This window comes from Oryctolagus cuniculus, chromosome 17 (genome assembly GCF_964237555.1).
Source record: "Oryctolagus cuniculus chromosome 17, mOryCun1.1, whole genome shotgun sequence".
Classification (NCBI taxonomy): Eukaryota; Metazoa; Chordata; class Mammalia; order Lagomorpha; family Leporidae; genus Oryctolagus; species Oryctolagus cuniculus.
Window position 1 is genome coordinate 5,736,252 of NC_091448.1, and position 21,575 is coordinate 5,757,826.

Below are 21,575 nucleotides of genomic sequence, written 5' to 3' on the forward strand. Positions count from 1 at the left end.
CTCCCTGGCTGGCGTTCTCACCCCTGTCCCGGAGGCGGAGGGCTCTGTCACGAAGAAGCAGCAGGTCACAGCCTCTGGCCTCAGCCACACGGCCCGGGGATCGTCTGAGTCACCGGCCAGAGTTGCAAAGCTCAGACAGAGCACTCATTTCAAAACTGCATGGGGTTCTTGCAAGAATTAATAAGCCACAAAAGCAGAAGGCTGAAGCCCCAGAGATGTGGCGTCCTTGTCTGGAAACTTCCTGCTGTCTGGTGAAGGTGGACCAGGGCAGAGGCAGGTGGGCGGGCAGCCGTGGGGGTGCAGGGGAAGTGGAGGGGATGGCAGCCGGGGACCGCGTGGCACCCGTCAATCTCGGCTTACTGTCCCGGGCCGGGTTCGGAGGGAGGACAGCCTGGGGGTGCAGCCGCTGGCTCCTCTGCTGCTGGGGCCCGGCTGATGGGGACTCTGTGTGCTCGGCTCAGTCCGTCCGAGCAGGTCTTCCATCTGCGGTGTGAACGGATGTCCCCACCGGTAAGGACCCTGCTTCCGTGTTTGTGCTGGGCCAGGCTGAGACGGTTGCCGTAGAATTCCAGGAGGTCAATGACAGAAGGGACCCGGGGGGGGGCGTATGGCCCACGCCTTCCTGTCCTTGAGGATCCTAGGGGTCGGGAGGGACTTGCCAGTGTGGAAATCAAGGTCTCGGATGAAGCTCCTGGCTCCGGGCTTTGGCCTGGCCCAGTTCTGGCCTTGGCAGCCATCTGGGGAGTGAACCAGCGGATGGAAGCTGGTAGCTTTGGGATCCGCAAGGAGAGAAGGCCCGCACTTCCCGGAATGGAGAGTCCCTGCCCGCACTTCCGGGAACGAAAAGTCCTTGCCAAGGTCCCCGCGGGTGCCTAAAGGTCAACCAATGAGGATCAGACCCGCCTTAACCTTTAACCCCCGTGCCCTGAGTCTATAAAAGGGGCCCTCCCAGCCTCTGACGCGCGACTTCTGTTGGGACCGGGGAACCTCGCCCGGGAGCGGAATCCCAATAGGAACTTGTGAATTAATTGATTCATCTTACTGGGAATATTTGTTATGTGCCAGACACCTTGCAGATGGTGCCGAAACCTGGGAGCTGAGGGTGCGCGCCTCCCCTTTCCAGGTTCGAGGCCCCCTCGCTCCCTGAACCTGTCCGGTGCCCCAGGCTGACTACAGACCACGCCCGACCAACTGCAGTAACTCCTCCCCTGCTCTCCCTCCCTCCTCTGGGTTGGCCCAGTCTCTGCGATCTCCGGCTAGCCTCACCGTCTGGATGGGGACCCGCATGCCGCCCGTTCCCGGCTTAGCCTCCCAGCGGCTGTGGCCCTAACTAAGTTCACCAAACTGGGTCCTCACTCCCCCTGGGGGCAGCGATTCTGGCCTCTCATTTCATTTCCCAGTCCGCTCCCGACATCAGAAAAAAAAACAAAAAAACAAAACAAAAAAAAAACTAAAAAGGGTGGAGGATGGTCCAGAGACCCCCATTAGAGACCTTGTAAAGATCACTTTCCAGGTCTCTAACACTCAGGAAGAGGCAGCTGCACAGGCACAACAGGCCAGGATCCAGACTCAGGCCCTGGTGTTAGCCCTGCGGCCGGCAGAGGGAAGAGGGGTCAAGGGCAACCAGCCCCCTGGGGCATGCTTCACGTGTCGATGAGAGGGACACTGGGCTTGAGCACGCCCCAACCCTCGCACACCCACCCGGCCATGCCCCACGTGTGGCCAGCCGGGCCACTGGAAGAGCGACTGCCCAGGGGAGGCCCGACTCCTGTGCCTCTGTGCGGAAGTCCGACTCCCCGAGAGGACTCCACACTACAACTGCTGGGGATGGTCGAGGACTGACGGAGCACAGACTCGGGGACCCCTATCACCCTCGCCGAGCCCAGGGTAATGCTCCAGGTAGTAGGTAAGTCCACAGAATTCCTGGTGGATACGGGGACTACCTATTCTGTCCTGCCGGCCTATGCGGGCCCACTCCTGCCCTCTTCAATTTCTGTAATGGGGATCGATGGGACTCCATCCCACCCTAGGCGCACACCAGACTTGCCTTGTCAATTGGAAGACCACCTGTTCTCCCACTCCTTCCTGGTAATCCCTTCCTGCCCGGTCCCCCTACTGGGACGGGACAGCCTATTCCAGCTGGGCTCCAGTCTCCAGATTCTACCGTAACAACCCTCAGCTGCTCTCCTACTTCCTCTGATCGCTTCTCTAACCTCTCCCATCTCTTCCCCTGATTCATCAAACCCCCCATGGCCAATCTCTCCCATGAAGGTCAACCCTCGGGTATGGGATTTGTCAACACCAGTGGTGGCAACTCACCACCAGCCAGCCCTTATTAAACTCTGGGAGGGCACTCCATACCCTAACCGACCCCAATTCCCCATCTCTGAAACTCACAGACGCGGCCTTAAACCCATCATTGACAGGCTCCTCCAACAAAATCTCCTAATACCCACTAACTCCCCTGTAACACGCCCATACTCCCAGTATGAAACCGTCAGGTGAGTATAGACTGGTCCAAGATCTCCCCCTGGTCAATGCCGCGGTTATCCCTATCCGCCCGGTGGTGCCTAATCCCTATACACCGTTATCACACATTACCCCCAAAGCCTCCCGCTTCACGGTACCGGACGAGAGAACATCACCACAATTCTGATGTTCCTTCGTGGATTACCAGCAATGCAGGTAACCGTCCACCGTGGTGGAGTTCATGGACACGACTGCTTTGGCAACCCCCCGGATCAGAGGTCTGCGTGACACCGACCACTCACTGGGGCCATAGTGACGGGAGGGCACGGGACTTTAATCGATGGCAGGAGGTTGCTAGGGTTAAGGAGGTGCACAAGGACCTGGGAGAAAACTTGTCACCCAGTGGCGACTCTTGCCACCTCTCCCACGGAGACCCGACCCACCTCGCCTCTCGCGCCCTGACTGGCTTTCGTATATCTCTTCTGTCTGCCAGCTCCTCGACTCTTCAGAGAGCTCTCTGGCTGGTGGTTGATGGATCTGTTCCACCCTGTTGCCTTCCTTTACAACCATCGAAGTTCTGACAAATTCTCTACCCCGGACCCACGGATGGGACAACTTTTCCCTTACTTACTAATCTCCCTCACCCAAAAAACCTGCACAGTGCTTCCATCTAACCTTGTCATTACCTCCTGACCACTATCCCCCACCCTTGTTTCAACTCCGCTCTCTGTAATTCCATGACCCCTATAAAGCCGGGAGGTCACCTCCTCCAGTGCGGGAGCTCCCTACTCCACTGTCTACCGCCTAATGCAACTGGGATCTGGATTCCTGTAACTGTCCTCCCAGAGTCTCCTCTCCGCCTCCCCCCCACCCCAGCCGCTCCAAGTCTCGGGGGCGTGGCCTCTCTCCCCAAGTCTCGGGGGCGTGGCCTCTCTCACCAAGTCAAGGGGGCAAGGACTTCTCTTGCATCCATCTGCTCCTCGCTACCCTTGAGTGGGACTTGGGGGCACAGCTGGCCACAGATGGAAAGTGAGGCTGCAGACGGGGGGCGACTGCTGTGACTCCCAGCGCCGCAGACCCCAGCGCTCGCCCCCGTCCCGCCCCTCAGAGTGGCACTGGCTTCCCCAGCGCCCTCATGCCTGCCCCCACCCTACCCCCAGGCTCCGCTGGGTTCTGCCAAACGCAGCATCTGGTACACAGGGGGTGTGGAAACAGGGTAGCTTTTTTTTTTTTTAAAAAAGGTTTATTTATTTATTTGAAAGAGTCACAGAGAGGCAGAAAGAGAGACAGAGAGAGAGAGAGAGAGAGAGAGAGAGAGAGAGGTCTTTCATCCACTGATTCACTCCCCAGAAGGCCACAATGGCTGGAGCTGTGCTGATCTGAAGCCAGGAGCCAGGAGCCTCCTCTGGGTCTCCCATGTGGGTGCAGGGGCCCAAGGACTTGGGCCATCTTCCACTGCTTTCCCAGGCCATTAGCAGGGAGCTGGATCTGAAGTGGAGCAGCTGGGACTCGAACTAGTGCCCATATGGGATGCCAGTGCTGCAGGCGGCAGCTTTACCTGCTGCGCCAGGTACTTCTCCTGGTCTCCCATGGGGTGCAGGGCCCAAGCACTTGGGCCATCCTCCACTGCACTCCCGGGCCACAGCAGAGAGCTGGCCTGGAAGAGGGGCAACCGGGACAGAATCCGGTGCCCCGACCGGGACTAGAACCCGGTGTGCCGGCGCCACAAGGCGGAGGATTAGCCTAGTGAGCTGCGGCGCTGGCCTCTGTATCTCTCTAATGAAATACTGCTCAGCCATTAAGGAAAATGAGAGTGAAAATATATTAGACAAAATGCCTGTGATGGAGCTATCATTCTCTCGCTGTCTAGCAATCACTTACCTACCTGCCTCCCTACCTGTCCGTCATCGATCCACCACCCACCAATCTTCTATCACCAACAGTAATCTACATCACCTGTCTACCAGCCATCTATGTACCAGCTACATATCAATCATCTGTCTATATCACCCACTGATCACCTATCTATCCATCTGGCATATACGTGTATACACACACATACGTGTACACACATATGTGCAGCACACACATACGGACACACACATGTATACACACTTGTAAACACACACGTGTGAACACACATGTATGTACACACACATACGTGCACACACACATACGTGTACACACACACATCTGTATTCTAGGGTGTGATTCCATTCCTAGCTGAGATATGTGTTGAGGCAGTGAGACACATTTTTGTTTTTCGTCTTCCAGATCGTCCACTACTCAGCACCCAGCACTGCTCCAACCACAACCCCAGGCCTCTTTGCCGTTGGCCCAGGGCGGCGCTTAGTCCTCCCGGGTACTACTGAGACCAGACACAATGTGAGGCCAAAAGAAGGAACCTCCGCCCCGGAGAACAGTCTAGAACTGTCACACAGAGCCAGGCTCAGACGGCTCAGGGGTTCAGAAGAGAGCAGGAAAGGCTGTGTCACTCAGGGAGAGTGTGCGCCAGACGGACGGGGCTCCTTGCATAAAGTCACGAAGGTTTTAGAAACGGTGACCACAGAGCACTGGGCCAGGCAGGGCCATGTGTGACGGCACGGCTCGGCCCGCTGTGAAGCCGGCCCGTGTGGCAGGCTCTCTGCCTCTCTCCTCATCAGCTCCATGTAGCCCTGCCCGTGCCCTCACCCCCAGCTAGAAAATTCCAGGTGTCTCCACCCCAGCTGGCCCTGATGCCAAGGAGGAGGGGGAAGCCCCTCAGTCCCGGCGAGCTTCACTCCTGGGCCCTCATCCCTGCCCCCAGACCCGCCTCCTCCCTGCCTGAGTGACAGCTGAGCCTTCTATGTCCCTTAGAGGAGAAATTCTACTCCCGGCCAGAGGGGGCGCTCTGGGTCCACAGCCGCTGTGAGCCAATCACGCTGCAGGCTGACATGAGTGCGTTCCCTAAGTCCAGTCATTCAGTCTTCAACGCTAGCCCACCTGATCCACTAGAGCACATGAGAAGGCCACACTCAGGGTCCCCGGTCCCTCCCCCACCCCCACCCCACCCGTTCAGCTGGGACAGTCTCAAGATCCGTTCAGTGCTTATCCGCCGACTGCTCACTACAGGCTTAAAAATATTGAGACCCTGCCTGGCCCAGGATGATCACGGGGACAGCTGCTGTCTTGCGTGACTAGCTGACAGCTTGCGATGCCCCCCTCTTCCTGGGAGAGTTTTCTCTCCCGCCCTTGACCCAGAGGGCTGGGGTGGGACGGACCCCACTCTCAAGGGTGGCCTGGGACCCAAGCTTGAGCCAGCAACATATGTCCACCCTCCGGCCATGGTGACTGGTTCAGGGATGGTCATGAGACCGCCACAGTCCCCAGTGGGCATTACACCCAGGACTTCTCTTCAAAGTGGGAACTGGGGGGGGGGGCTGTGCTGTGGCATGGCGGGTGAAGTAGCCGCCACCTACAAGGCAGGCATCCCATATGGGTGCCAGTTGAGGCCTGGCTGCTCCACTTCCAGTCCAGCTCCCTGCTCATTCTCCTGAAGATGGTCTGAGTGCTTGGGCCCCTGCGCCCTTGTGGGTGACCCGGAAGAAGCTCCTGGCTTCAGCCTGGCCCTGTCCATCGTTGCGGCCACTTGGGGAGTGAACCAGAGGATGGAAGATCTCTTTCTCTGTCTCTGTCTCTCTCTCTCTCTGAAACTATGGTTTTCAAATAAATAAATGACACTTAAAAAAAGAAAAATCTCAAAGAACTGGGGCTGGTGTTGTGGCGTAACAGGTTAAGCCACCACTGTGACGGTGGCATCCTGTATGGGCGCTGGTTTGAGACCCAGCTGTTCCACTTCCGATCCCGCTCCCTGCTGTTGTGTGTGGGAAAGCAGCAGAAGATGTCCCAGTAGTTGGGCCCCTGCACCCATGTGGGAGACCCAGAAGAAGCTCCTGACTCCTGGCTTCCTCCTGGCACAGCCCCAGCCGCTGCAGCTATTTGGGGAGTGAACCAACAGATGGAAGATCTCTCTCTCTCTCTCCCCCTCTCTCTCTCCCTCTTTCTCTGTATCTCTGCCTTTCAAACAAACAAACAAAATCTTAAAGAAAAAAGAGAGAGATTGAGAGAAGTCCCTGTGTGGACGTGGTCTGGAGTTGCTGGTGATCACGTGACCCCACGAGGCTCCGCCCATCTGTGAATGCAGGCAGCCACGGGAACAATGCGAGAGACAGTGAGACTGATGTCCCTGTTTGAGTCCCTGGATGAGCTGGGCTGGATGCCAACGGCAAAGCCAGGTTCTCAGGTACAAGAGTGTGAATTCCTCTTCCCTGCTGTGCTTCTTCCGCTTGAGGCGGTAGAATCGGGTTCCGTCCCCGGCGATCAGAACGGTCCTGAGCACCAGCGTTCACCTTCTGGTCAACGGCAAGTGTGCACTGCGAGTGCTCAGTGCCGCAGAAATTAAACCAGACAACCGACGGGCACGCGCTCTGCGTGTTGCCAAGGCGCCGTTCGAATGCACGACCAAGGACGCCCGCTTGGCTCATGGCAGAGCCGGGACGAAAGCCCAGCTGTGGCACCCCAAGCTCAGTCCCTTCTCTGCTAATGAGCTGCCGTTTGCTCTGAGAATGTCAGTGAGCAGGGCGGGGCTGGACCGGCCAGTGAGCCTCCAGGGCACAGGGTGGCCAGGTAGGTGGTGGACGGGATGGCAGTGGCGAGGGCTCCACGGTGTTGCCTTCTTGTGTGTTCATGGAGCGAACCATGCTGCCTGGAGGAGACCTGGCTTAGGGCACGGAGCGGAGGGAGTCCTGCAGGGCCTGGCCATGGAGCTCAGCGGGCTTCTTTGCTGTCTTGGCCACGCCTCTTTGCATGGCCCGGGCCAAGCTGCTCTCCAGGGGCCAGGGCCCTGGCATCTTTGGGCTTGGTTGGATGTTTTTCAGCCCAGACCTCTGGCTGGTGGGGCAGGGGCTCACTGGCAGCTCTGTTCCTGCGTGTCGGGCCCTGGGTGTTTCCTGCTGGCACTGGTCAGCAGTGCGCTGGGGGAAATGCCTTCCTTTCTTGGATGTGGGCTTCAAGGGATGTTTGTCTTGGGGCTCTCCCCGGGGCCAGTGGGTTTTGTGGGTCAGTCAGTTAGGACCCAGCCTTGGAGAGCTGTCGGCCTTGGCCCTGGTCCCCGAGGACCCAGCCTCCTACCACGTGAGGCCCGGGACCTTCGGGGAGCCTCGCTGGGCACCAAGGCCTGTTTTGTCACTTTCTTGGGCTGAGGTCGGCTGTGGCCTGAGTCACCTCTCAGGGCTGTCCTCCGGGATCCACCCTGCTGGCCAGATGGAGCTTTCTAAGTCTGGGGGGAGGGGGTGACTCGTGTCCCCAGCAGACTTTTGGCAAACTGGTTCTCAGGATTCTCAGCCGGAAGCACCAGGTGGCTCGGGGACCGCATGGAGGGTGGCAGTGGGGTTTAAGGAAATGACCCCGATCAGCTTTTTCTTTCTCCCACGGTTCTCAACCCTGAAACCAGAACGCCTAAGGCCCTGGACAGGCACTGAGTTAGACGGAGGCCTTGGGCATGGTGGGCGGTGTTCCCGAGAGGAAGCCTCCCCTCCACCTCCTTCCTCCCTCTCCACAACAAGGTCAAGTCCAGGACATTCCCAAGGTCAGACACAAGTGGTCTCTCTAGGATTGCAGGGAATGCAGACTTGGAGAGGACAGAATCGTAGACCGGACCCGAGTCACTGGTAGACACAGCCGAGAGTGGCGGGCAGAGGTCAGGGTGAGAAGATCCAGGCGGAGAACGAGGGGCCCAAGGGGCAGGCGACTGAGGCTCGTGGTGCAGAAGGGGCCGAGGGGGTGGGTGGCAGCTCATGGTGGAGCCACGGCCGCACACGCCAAGCCGATCGCATCACAGAGCTGAGTCCCCCGGCCCTTTTCTTCCCCTGCTTGCCAGGAAATCCCCTGATTACAGCGTGTCTTGGCATCCAGGGCCGTACATGAGTTCTGTGGGGTTGATGATCACGAACTGGAGACATGGGGCCCCTCTGGGGTGAGAGAACAAAATGGATCCTACGGAGCTGGGGGCCGCACACTGGACGGCAGTGCTACCCTGCCGTGATGATAACTTGTGGACCCCTTGGCAGAGCCCCTGCTCCCCTCCTGGCTCCGTCTCTCCCCCATCCCCATCTGGTTTGACCTCAGACAAGTTTCTTACTGTCCCTGTGCCTCAGTGTCCTCATCTGTAAAATGGGATTAGAATGCAGATGCTGTAGGATTCAGTGAATAGCTGTGAAGTGGGTAGAACACTTCAGTGCTGCATAGACTCTGCTACTTGAATGCCACAAGTCCGGCTGTGACCTTGAGCAAGCAACTGCTTTTGCCCTCCATTTCCACGTCTGTAATGTGGAGTTACTAGTGACACTTACGGAAAAAGCGTGTGATGTGTGTACAGTATCACAGCTGCTGGTTTTTTGCACGTTGCAAAATTCTGCAGAGTATTTTTATCATTTGTTGTAACAGTTTTTGGTCTCACTGGATCCCTCTTGACTAGTACAGAGATGACTTTTAATATTTTTCAGTTCATGACCTCACAAAGCCAGAGAAGGAGGAAGGATCTGGTATAGGCAAAGGCTTGGGACTTCCCCACCCCCACCCCAGAGGCAAGGGGGGCCCTGGGGCTGGCGTGGGTTGAGTCTACACCAGTGGCTTCATTGCTTCCAGGGGTCACACAGCTTCTTGGGGTGAGGCTGGGGAGGGGCTGAAGAGCAGGTGTTGTCTCTGGGGGTGCTGCTCTCTGATTTTCAACAAACAGTTGCCGGGAGTGGTGTGCACGCAAAACTCCAACAGGGGAGCATGGGAAAAAGGAGAGGAAGGGTTTGCTCTGCTTTTAAAAGGCCCCTAACAGGGCCGGTGCTGTGGCACAGCGGGTTAAAGGCCCAGCCTGCAGCACCAGCATCCCGTATGGGCACTGGTTCGTGTCCTGGCTGCTCCACTTCCTATCCAGCTCTCTGCTATGGCCTGGGAAAGCAGCAGAGGATTGCCCAAGTCCTTGGGCCCCTGCACCTGCGTGGGAGACCCTGAAGAAACTCCTGGCTCCTGGCTTCGGATCAGCTCAGCTCTGGCCATCTGGGGAGTGAACCAGCAGAATAGAAGACCTCTCTCTCTGGCTCTACCTGTCTCTATAACTCAAATACATAAAATAATTCTAGAAGAAAGAAAAAGGTCCATAACAAAAGATAAGGGTAGACAGAGAACAAGAGCACAAGCAGGTGTGTGTGTGTGTGTGTGTGTGTGCGTTCAAGCACATGTGTGTGTGCATGCATGTTTGTGTGTGTGTGTACCAGGGACAGAGGACTGGGAAGCCGGAGGAAACATGAGCTCAAACTCAGCTCGCTTCCAGACACCTGATTGCAAGCCACAGGTTATTAAATTCCATCTTCCTGTTGATGTGTCAGCGCTGTGGTGAGAGGCAGAGATGCAGAGAAGGGAGGGAGCAGCCTGTGGCGTCGAGCCTGGGAAATAGGGGTCACTGGCTGGGAGAATTCGTGCTTTACTGCGTGATCTTCCTTGCACTGCCCTGGTTGGTTCTGGGTAAAGGTGTCCTCATCTGTCGCTTGCTGTCCCCCTTCCTTGCAGACCTCCCACTTGGCTTCAGAAACCCCCTGGGTAGGCAGATGGGAGAGGGTCCAGGGCTGGTCTGAGCTGGGGACTTGGAATGCCCTTGCGCTCTGCAGGTGAGCCGAGGCGCTGTGGGGCCTCCTGTCACTCGGCAGTCTTTAGGGACTAGGAGCATGCTGGGATCAGTTTAGAGCCACTTCGAAGCCCAGTCCCACAACTTCTAGCAAAGTGGGGCTTCCTGCCCCCAAGATGAAAGGAGTCAAAGCTCACGAGAGAAAACATTAGTGCCCAGCACCAGCGACGTGTTCTCACAAAGCCACAGTAAAGGGAGAACGCCCCAGGGAGGAGAATGACTGAGTCATCCTTGCTTCCTGCTAAGATCATCCCAGAGGGCCGGCCGGTGCCACTCCCAGGGCAGTGCCTGCTCCCGCAACTGGGCAGGACTGGCCAATTAGCCAAAGGAGTTCCAGACGGCCCCAGACATCAGTGATGTAATGCACACTTCATCTACTGAGCTGTAGGCCTTCAGACCGAGAGAGAGAGGAAAACAAGCCAACGGACACATCCCGCAGGGGAAACGTGGCTTTTCTGGACACTCGTTCGTCCCTGAGCTGGGCATGGAGGTCTGGAGGGCAGTGGAGCCGCTGCTCTCACCTGAACTGTAACATCTCCCTGCCCGTAGGGCACGCGCTTCCCTGTGGACGTGGATTCTTTGGTCACAGCCAGAACGATGGAGGAGAACAGAACAGAGGTACAGCCTTTTCCTGGCTGGTTTGTCTCTCCCTGGCAACCTTTCCTAGCAGGGAGGGGCCATGCTGCTGTGTCCAGCTGAGTGGGGGAGGCAGGTGTGTGCAGCTCTGCTTCTCCTAGTAGTTAGCATTAGTCAGAGGCCACGCAAGAGAGAAGTCGGAAGTGTGCTTTCAAACTGAGGGCAGAAGCAGCCCCTTCTCCCAGGGTCCCACCATGGCATCATCTTGTACCTTTATTCAGGCATTTCTGGGACCACACAATATCCTGGCTGTTGGTGCGTGTGCCTTACAGCCCAAGCTTGTCAAAGGTAACGACCACCTTTTTAGCGTGTGTGTTCTTTAAAATGCCTCCTGTACCTCCTTACGCTTTGGAAAAGGACAACACGTTTGCCCCATGAACAGATGAGTCGTGGGGACGACTGGCGGATGGAGAGTCACAGATGAGCAGAAGGTGGGAGGGAGGGGCAAGTGCGAGGGAGCAGGGGGCGTGGTAGAGACCACCTCTGTGCCTTTGCCAGTCACCCCGAAGTGTGAGAGCAGGGTCGGAGGGACTTGGGAGGACAGGGATCTCCCATCCTTGTCTTCCCTTTTATTCATCAGTGGCCAACTCTGGATGCATGACGGACAGCCCATGACTTTCCTCTCCCTGATCTTTCTGAGATGCTGTGGGGGAGGCTGTCCTTGTTGGCTGAGTAGCTGTCTGCCCTCTTGGAGCGAGGTTGGCAGGAGGGCGTTCATCAGAACTCTTGGATGGTGAATTAGGAGCCTCTCAGCTCTGCTTCACAGGCATTGGGGCCAAAACTCGCCCCTCTCTGCTTCTTCTCCCAGAGCTTGGAGTTAGGCTCCACCAGGGCAAGAAGCCAATTATAGGCTGTCCCTGAGCCCCTGGCTTGCAGAATTGTCTTTGATGGCCCATGAGGTTGTTCCACTGTCAGGAGAGGCCTTGAGAGTTCTCTGAGGCAGACAGCAGCAAGGGTGTTCACCTGTCTAATTATTGAGTTGCATCAAATATTCAGACTTATGAGAACGACCACTCTACAAACTCCAGGCAGGAGATGAGCTCAGTGTTTGCAGGTGATTCCAGCTTTCAGCCCACCCTGCAGGAGTCCTCCAAGAGTTACTTGGGCTCGTCTGGGTCGGGCTGCAACTCTTGCAACCAGCTGAAGAGCAAGTGCTACTCAGTGCCAATGAATTGGTGCACATCGTTCCTCTGAGAGGGTTTTAGTGAGAGGTTTCATCGTGCCCCACCCCTCACCTCTGTTATGTTTTGGATAATAGCTTAGGTATTCTCCAAAGGCCCATGTATTGGGGGCTTGGTCCTCAAAGTCTTACATTGATGATTAATGGATTAATGTCAATGACTGATGGATCAAAGATGGATCTAATTATGGTGTTTAGGAGGTGGGCCTGGTGAGAGGCCTTTAGGTCATCAGGGGTTAGCCTTGGGGAGGTAGCTCTCACAAGAGGTTGCTTACATAAGCAGAGCTTGGCTTCCCTCTCTCTCTGCTCCATGGCTCTCCATCTGCCCCCCCTTCACATGTTCGGCCATCCATTGCCCTCATCAGACACCAGACCAGGGGGGCACCTGGTCTTGGACTGTGAACCTCCCAAACTGTGAGGCAAAGTAAAACTTCAAGAAGCTCCTTTCAGGTATTTTCGTTATAATAATAAAAGCCTGACCAGCACGGCTCCCATAGAGATGAGATATTCACTCTAGGAAATCAGAAGTCATGCTTTTTGTACGGATGGGTCATGGGACTGCGCCTGTGAACTGTGTGTTTCTGAGGTCTCTGTGTGTGAATCTGCTGCTCTTCTCACAAAGCTTTGTCATTTTAGGTGAGATCAAATATGATTCCTACCGAAATTGCTTCAGAGCCCAAGATGTATGTCCCAATAGCAACCACCATGAATTGAATGTTTCATATATTCCAGAGATTATATATATATGCTTTCCACTGTATTATCTAACAGCCTCACTCAAAAAGCAATAAGCCAGGCAGCAGGCATTAACCTGTGGACTAAGATGCTTGCATCCCATGACAGAAGCTCCCGACTCCAGCTTGGTGCCAGAGCAGACCCAGGAGGCAACAGTGATGGCTCAAGTAACGGGGTTCCCGATACCCTTGTGGAAGACCTGGATTGAGTTCCTGGTTCCCAGCTTCAATCCTGGCCTAGCCCCAGCTTTTGTGGGCATTTTGGGAATGAAACAGTAAATGGGAGCCCTGTCTGTCTGTCTCTCTCAAATAAATAAATACAACTTAAAAAGCAAGAACTTATGATTATTTTATAGTTCAGAAAGCAAATTTTACAGATGTTGCTCAAAGCCACACAAAGCATTGAATTGTTCCAAGTCTGAGGTTTCATCCACCACACAACAGTATCTCTCTGGCAGCCTTCTTAGACTAGCCCACATAACACTTTGCTGCTCTGTGAAAACACTGGGTGATACTTATCTCTCTCCAGTGGTGAGAAATAAGGGAGGAGAAGGGGGAGGGCAAGGGGAAGGGAACACAGGGTTTCTGGGGAGCTGGCAAGGTTCTCCTTCATCTTGGTAGTAGTTGCACCTCTGTTCACTTTGTGCTAACCCATCAAGGGGTACACATAAGACGTAAGCTTCTTTGGGTTTTCAATAAAGCATGAATTTAAAATCTATCAGGGGTGGGTGTTTGGCACAGCAGTTGAGTTATGGTTTGGGGGGCCTGCATCCCGTATTGGAGAGCCTTGGCTTGAGTCCTGGCTCCTCTGCTTCTGATCCAGCTTCCTGCTAAGGTGAATCCTTGGAAGCAGAAGGTGATGACTCAGGTGTTTGGGCCCCTGCCAAACACATGGGTGATCCAGATTGAGTTCTGGACTCCTGGTTTCAGCTTGACCCTGGCTTTTGCAGGCATTTGGAGACTGGACCAGTGGATAGAAGATCTCTATCTCTCAAATAAAATAAGAATAAATAAGTGAAAAAAACTACTAGCAACTAAAGTTGGAGGGTATTCCTGCCTCTCTTTCATGGCCAGCACACTTTATTTAATCAACAGGATTTCCTTGGATTTAACTATATAGCAGCTTCAAAATAATAAAGTATGCTCATAGATTGATCATTTAAAGCATACACTCTTAACGTGGATCCCCATAGAAAGTCATGTACAGTCATAAATCAATGTTAGCAGGTGGCTTTCAGTCCTATATAAAGCTGAAAAGGTTCCCTTCCCTAGATTGGGCCCCACAAAGGGTTTAAGTATCGCTCTGAATGTCAAGGTGCACACAACCAGCTTAAGAGACTGAACACTTACCAGCGGCAAAAAACAAAACAAAACAAAACAAAAAAACACATGTCTTAGAATCTGTCAGAACTTGTTGGAACAGGTTCTCCATCTCTCTCTCTGTCTCTCTCTCTCAATTTAGTAGTGATCAATAAACCCAAAGGAAGTGAAAGTTTTTATGGGCTACATCCATTTCATGTGTGGGTAATTGAGGTGGAAAAGGCTACTTCCAATCAATCATCTGAAAAACTGAACAGCACATCTTTCAAAATACAGTTATGTCTTTATGAGATAGTTTACACATCTAATAACTACGATGATTTTGTAATTATTTTGCTTTGCTTGCATGTGTTTTCTTCCAGAGTTAGAGTTGCAATATTAAAGAACACAGAACTTATCCCAGTTCACTTCAAGTTGTGGTTGTTAGGAAATGTTCTCCTTTTCTGTACCCTCGGGGTTCAGGGAGCTGGGAGAAGTTGCCTGGCTGTTCAGATCTACAGACCCACTTTCTTCAATAGCCAGGTTTCAGGACCAGCCAGTATGGCACAGAGCTGTGAGTCTAAACTTTACTGTGAACATTTGCTTACAAGGCATTTTGTTAAATTGCAGATTCAGACCCAGAAGATCTGGGATGGGGCCTGAGAGTCTGAGTTCTGAGCAGCTCCCAGGAAATCCCAATGCTGCAGCGGCATGGGCCACACTCTGGTGGGAAGTTTAGCAAGGATCTAGAGAGAAGATTACCAGACTTGGAGTCGTAATTCCTGGGTTTTAGTAGCAGCTGTTCCCCTTACAAGTTTGTTCTCTTGGGCGAGTCACTTTGTCTCTCTGTTTCCTCAAAATGAGCTGTATAGTTGAGGAGGAAGATGGATCAAGCTTGCATTCATAGACTTTTTAGAGTGATATTTTGGTTTAAAAACTTTAAGTTCAAGACCTTGTACAGCCTTGCATATAAACTGGGATTGGCAAAGTAGGGAATATTGGAACTGTAGCAGGAGGGCATGGCCAAGTTAGAAAAAAGGATTAGGAGCTATAAGAATTTCTTATGGCAAATGTAAGGCTTCGATTCTTTCAAACTAGCATATTTTGAATTACAAAGTGTTATCTGGAGAAAGATAGCTAATTTTTCTCAACAACCACTTCAGGAGGAGACCTGCAGCACAGAAAATTGGGTTGCATAAGAAACTCGAATGAGAGAAGCAGCAGATAGGACAGAGCTTTGAAATAAGCAAACACTATCAGGAAGCTGTGAGTGAGTCACAGCTTGAGGGCATCTCTCTGGGGCCACAGGGGAGTCTGGTTAGAAAACAACAGTTCATCTCTGCAGCAGATCATTCCATGTCAGGTACCAGCCAAGCTGGCCATTGCTACCAGATCCAGCCGGCTGGAACTTGTGAGGCGTGGTTGGGAGGATAAACACAGCCCCCTGCAGGGTCGGGGAGAGCCAAGGTCCTGGGGAACGCAGTGAAAGGAACACAAGCAATTTAACTGAATGAACGACGCTCCCGACAACCCCAGCCTATGCGGAGGCCCTTCCCCCAGCGCTTACGCGTCGGTTTTGAGCGGCGAACAGAAAGGGTTCTTCAGGCTCACAGACACAGGCTAGTTTCTCTTTAAGTCCCAAAGCAAAGTCAAGGAACTGAGAGAACTGGCGACGGCGCCCTCTCCCAGCGTTGGGACCGGGCAACGAGATTTTTACCTTGTGCAGAACGTGCTCGTTGAAGTCGGGGCCAGCTCCCCTCTGGTAGGAGTCGGGTCTCTGCAGGTCCATGCCCGGCTTGGAGCTCACTGCTCCCCGCGGTCCCAGCTCTCTGCGTCAGCGCCCACAGCAGCTCGCTCCGGGCTCCGCCGGGTGCCGTTGGCCGGGGTCTGAGCCCCGCGGGCCCGGCCTCATCCGTGTTCAGCACCGGACAGCTCCGAGGCGACCGCGGCGGTTCAGCACCACGGACAGCAGCAAACCCGCTCTGTGCACCTGCGGCGGGAGTTGCGCTCCCAGTGCGGTCTCGTGACTCCAGGACGCTGGGAGGGACCCAGGGCTTGAGTCCAGCCGGTGGTCGGTGCGTATCTTATTCAGGCACCAGACTCCGGAGGCTCGGCGGTCCGGCTGCGGGCTCAGGGCGCTGCGGTCCCGGGAGCCGGCGCTGCTGACTCTCAGTGGAGCAGCATCCCCGTCACCACGCAGCGCGCTCTCTGCCCGCCCGCGAGGGCAGAGACCAAGTCCTGCGGCGCCGCCACGCTCCTCCTGGTCCCCGCACAGTTCCCTCCCCTGTGTGTGAGGCAAACAGCGGCGCTAGCCTGAGGTTGGCAGACACCCGGTCTTAGTTTCCTCAAGTCTTGGAATCGTGCAAAATTCTGCTTGCCTGACTTTCTCGAGGTGAGGAGGGTCTGTATAGACCTTTAATTACCTTCTCTAAGGTGCACAAGAGCCTAAGACATTGAGAGGGAAAGGCTCAGGAGAGACAGACCACAGGCTCAAATCTCAGCTCTGAGGATTGTTAGTTGTGTAACCCTGGGTGGAGTTCTTGATTTCTCCTGTGTCCACAAAATGGAAGTAGTAAGAGTCCCTGCTTCATGGAATTGTTCTAAATATAATGCTTTAATTCATGTGAAGAGCCTGGAAGAGTGCCTGGGAGGCACTAAGGAAGATTCCAATAAACACAAGCGGTTGTGTCCTGGGCGGGGAGAGACCCGATGCTAGGCCCCTCTACTGGCACAGCTGCACCACCTGGCATAGGAGAGCATGAGGCTGACCACCTCGGGCAATGGAGGCTGCAACTGTGGCTCAGGGCTTATCCCCGGTGTTCCTAGGGGCTATTACAGCCAGGAGTCAGTGTCAACACAGACAGAAAGAACCACACTTCAGGTTAAAAGAGCACATTTTTCTTTTGGGTTTCACTTCTGTTTTGACTGCGTTGCCTGCACCTGATCACTTATGTTCTCTAGGACTGATTGGTTGCATTTTCTCAAGTGTGAAGTAGGTAGAGCAAGCCATGTATAGCTTACTGGATTTTTATGAGCAGTAAATGAGACAATGTATGTGAAAAATCAAACTTCATTTATAATGCATTATTACTGGAATGTCTAATGTGGAGACACTCAGCGAATATTCGCTCAACAAACAAAGCCAGGACACCCCTGTGTTCGTGTAGATGAGTTTCTTGGTAGGCCTGTGATTTGGTTTCTTAATCTGAGGTGAATAAGCAGACTTCAGGAGACAGTGGGACATTGGAAACCTGAATTTATATTTTTCTGCAGAACAGAGCCATGGATCTCAGTATATTCTCAAAGTTGCCTTTCTTTGGCATACTTTCTTTTTTTATTGAATTTCAATTGACCTCACATTCTATTATGTACTGATTTCTTTTTCTTTTTCTGTTTTTTAAATGATTTATTTATTTATTTGAAATTCAGAGCTACAGAGCAAGAAAGGGAGAGACAGAGAGACAGAGGGAGCTATCTACCATCTGTTGGTTCACTCCCCGGATGGCTGCAATAGCTGGTACTGAGCCAAGCTGAAGCCAGGAGTCAGAAGCTTCTTCCAGATCTCCCAAATGGGTGCAGGGGCCCAAGCACTTGGGCCATCCTCAGCTGCTTTACCAGACACATTAGCAGGGAGCTGGATCAGAAGTGGAGCAGCTAGGACTTGAACTGGCACCTATATGGGGTGCTGGCACTGCAGGCGGTGGCTTAATCTGGTACCTACAGGACTGGCCCCAAAGTCCCTTTCATTCTAAGGCTGAGTAATATTCCATCTTATGGATACATGACCTTTGTTATCCATCCATTCACTGAGGGACACTTGGGTTGCTTCTGCCTTTTGGCCTCTGTGACTCCTGCTACCAGGAACGTGGCAATTGAATTCCTCTTTGAGACCCTCCTTTCAACTCTTTGGAGTAAAAGACCCTGATCTGGAACTGCCGAACCCAGTACTATTTTCTATTTTTAATTTTTGAGGCTACTATCTTACTCAATTTCACTTTATCTCTTTGTTTTATGAATATAGTGTCTTCTCCAATGTCTTTGAGTATTTTAAAATTTCTCTCTGGTTCCTTAAATGATCTCTACTTTGCCTAGGGTCAGTTTTCTTAGTCGTGCTGGCTTTCTCCATCATGTGGCTGTGTTCCACCCCCCCCCCCCCACACACACCTTGGGATACTTGGTTTCCTATTTGTGTTTAGAATGATGTGTTAGGAAGGCTGGCTGGCCAGGGTTTGTAGTGGACTACATGTTTGGCCTAGTGATTAGGGAGTTTGCTGGTAACCTGAGGAAGCCCTAAAACTGGAATGATTAGGACTTTATTCTGGAAATACTCACACTTATATAGCTGTCTTAGGACTAGACTTGTAAAGTAAATAAATAAATAAATACCTATTTATTCATTTAAAAGGCAGAGTGACAAAGAGAGGGAGAGATAGAGAGAGAAGGAGATTTTTCATCCATTGGCTTACTCTTCAAATGGCCACAAGAGCCAGGGTAGGCCTGACCAAAGCCAGGAGCCAGAAACTCCATCCTGGTCTCCTACATGGGTGGCAAGGGCCTTAATACTTGGGCCATCTTCTGCTGCCTTCCCAGGGGCATAAGCGGGAAGCTGGATTAGAAATAGAATAGCAGGGACTTGAACCAGTGCTCTGATAGGGGATGCTGTGTCCCAAGTGGGGTTTAACCCATTGAACCAGACCACTTTATTTGAAAGTCAGAGAGTTACAGAGAAAGGGAGAGAGAGAGAGAGAGCGAGAGTGAGAGAGCGAGAGAGCGAGAGAGAGAGAGAGGGAGAGAGAGAGTCTTCTACCCATTGGCTTACTCCTCAAATGGCTGCATCAGTCAGGGCAGGGCCAGGATGGGATGTAGCCAGGCACCCAGGAGCTTCATTCAGGTTTCTTTCATGGATGCAGAGCTTGGATCATCTCCTGCTGCTTTCCCAGGTGCATTAGCAGGGAGTTATATTGGAAGTGGAGCAGCTGGGACTCAAACCTGGACCCAGAAGGGATGCTGGCGTCACAGGTGGCGGCCTTACCCACTACACCACAATGATGGTCCCGAGACTTGACCTTAAAAGAATCAACATTTATCAAGCATTTAATACAATGCTATATATATGATGCCAAATGTTTTATGATGATCTTTTTTAAAAAGATTTTTTATTTATTTGGAAAACAGAGTTACACAGAGAGAGTAGGAGAGGCAGGGTGGCGGGGAGAGGTCTTCCATCCACTGGTTCACTCCCTAGATGGCTGCAATGGCTGGAGCTGCACCAATCCAAAGCTGGGAGCCAAGAACTTCTTCCAGGTCTCCCACACGGGTGCAGGAGCCCAAGAACTTGGGCCATCTTCCATTGCTTTCCCAGGCCACAGCAGAGAGCTGGGTGAGAAGTGGGCAGCCGGGACTTGAACCAGCTCCCATATGGAATGCCGGCACTGCAGGTGGCGGCTTTACCCACTACACCACAGCGCCGGCCCCTATGATGATCTTACTAACAAGCAAGCCCATAAAATGCACATTATTGTCCCATTTCACAGAAGCAGAATCTGAGGCTGAGAGGTTTAGAAAAGCATACACAGTTAGTTGGGATTTGAACCCAGGAATGTGTGCATTGCCACTCCTAACCAACATATTAGCTTGATTCTGAAGTTTTGAGGTGAACCTTGTGTGGCGATCAAGTGGCAGCCTCATCTTGCATCATGAGGAGACCATCTCTAGACAGTAGTAACAAACAGGAGACAGAGAACCTGCAGGGTCCATGGGCAGGGCTTGAAGGGGACACGCAGAATAAATCCTGGGACGCTGACACTGCAGAGTCCGCACAATGGGGACAGGGGATGGATTTCTAGCATCAAAGACCTAGCAAGATCTCCTCTAAGGAAAGGAGTGGCACGGCTCCCTCCACTATGCTCTGGGCTGTTGGAGTGGGTGAGGGTATACAGTAGGGAGCCCATCTGTATGATTGGATAGGGATGGAGGTGCCAAGTCATGGGATAGAAGTGCTGAGTCATGGGGAGGAAGGTGCCGAGTCGTGCTGATCCAGGAGGAGCAATTGTGCTGTGTCCTTCCTTGAGGATTTGGAGAAAATCATCCATCCATCCATTCATTCATCCTTTTTTTTAAGATTTATTTTATTTATTTGAAAGAGTTACAGAGAAAGGTAGAGACAGAGAGAGAGGTCTTCCATCCTCTGGTTCATTCCCCCAGATGGCTGCAACAGCCAGAGCTATGCTAATCTGAAGCCAGGATCCAGGAGATTCTTCCAGGTCTCCCACGCGGGTGCAGGGGCCCAAGGACCTGGGCCATCCTCTACTGCTTTGCCAGGCCATAGCAGAGAGCTGGATGGGAAGAGGAGCATCCAGGACTAGAACCGGTGCCCATATGGGATGCCGGCACTTCAGACCAGGGTGTTAACCTACTGGGCCACAGCACCGGCCCCCATTCATTCATCCTTAGCCTAGCACTGCAGTAGGCGCTCAGAATAAATGGACAAAAGAGCCACAGCTCCTGATTCTGAAGACCGACAGTCCACTACGTGCAACTGACAGCTGGAGATATCCAAACCCTGTGGTCAGGGCCATGCTGGTGTGCGTGGGGGGGGGGGGGCTATCCTGCAGTGGCTCAGGGCTCCTGTCGGACCCACAGACCTGGCTCTGAATCCTGGGGCTGCTGTTTGCAACATGAGCGGCTTGGTCTGGTATCGGATGTTGCTAATCTTCACTTTTCTCTTCCACAGATGGCTGTGGGGAGTTGTGGGTGATCCTGTGCCTGGCTGGGAGACTGCCTGCCTAGCCCATGCAAGAGGTTCAGTGGACATGGCACACCATGCCTCTTGGGAAAGACCCTGGTCGGGGGTTCAGCACACTAAGACCCACATATGACCTGACCGTGGGCAGGCGGCAGTGGCCCCAGGTACCTATCCCCCACCCCCGCTTCCTGTTGAAGGGCTTGTAATAACCAATCAGGTAAACAGCTCTTGGGTGTTGCCCGGACCCATAAGACCACCTGGAAGGCCGCGTAGGCTACGTGACCTTCAAGCTGATTGGAGAAGCATAGAGGCACCAGTATTGGCTTTATCCTGTAGAATTAGTGTTGCTACCCTGAGCTAGCTACTCCTCTTTGCCTGTCCCATAAAAGCTTGTGCCTGATTGTTAAAAAACAGACATGTTCACTGAAATTGTCTCTGGTGCTTCTTGTTGAAGAACACCATCGCCCCACCATCTCAACAGTGTGGGTCTTGTAGGACGAACCTGCAGGGAGTGAACAGCAGGACGCATGGAAAGTGTTCAGCCCAGTGCCCGGCGTACACTGAATGTGCCACGTGGGGGTTATCATGTGAACGACATGGACCCAGCGTGCTGGAGGTCCAGAGAAGAGAGGGCGACCACCTGGCTCTGCCTGCAGCTGAGGAGGACATGGGAGGAGGGGGTGGAGGTGGGGAGTCAGGGAGTGGCCACCACACACCAGCTCCTCTTTCCCAAGAAAGGCCCCAAGGGGTGCCCTCCCCTCTCCCAGCCCCACAGGGAGTCATGGTCTTGGAGGCTGA

At 53.4% G+C, this 21,575-nt stretch overlaps 1 protein-coding gene across 2 annotated transcripts in view; it reads right to left on the bottom strand.

The window, feature by feature from the left end:
* The window catches only part of RAB37 (RAB37, member RAS oncogene family), a 57,181-nt gene extending 41,222 nt beyond the window's left edge, over nt 1-15,959 (bottom strand). For both annotated transcript variants that reach the window (XM_070060354.1, XM_070060353.1), the window contains exon 1: nt 15,750-15,959. In XM_070060354.1, coding sequence (XP_069916455.1) covers nt 15,750-15,821 — 72 coding nt within the window. In that variant the 5' untranslated portion in view covers nt 15,822-15,959. The remainder of the gene's footprint in view (nt 1-15,749) is intronic.
* Between the last annotated feature and the right edge of the window lie 5,616 nt (nt 15,960-21,575).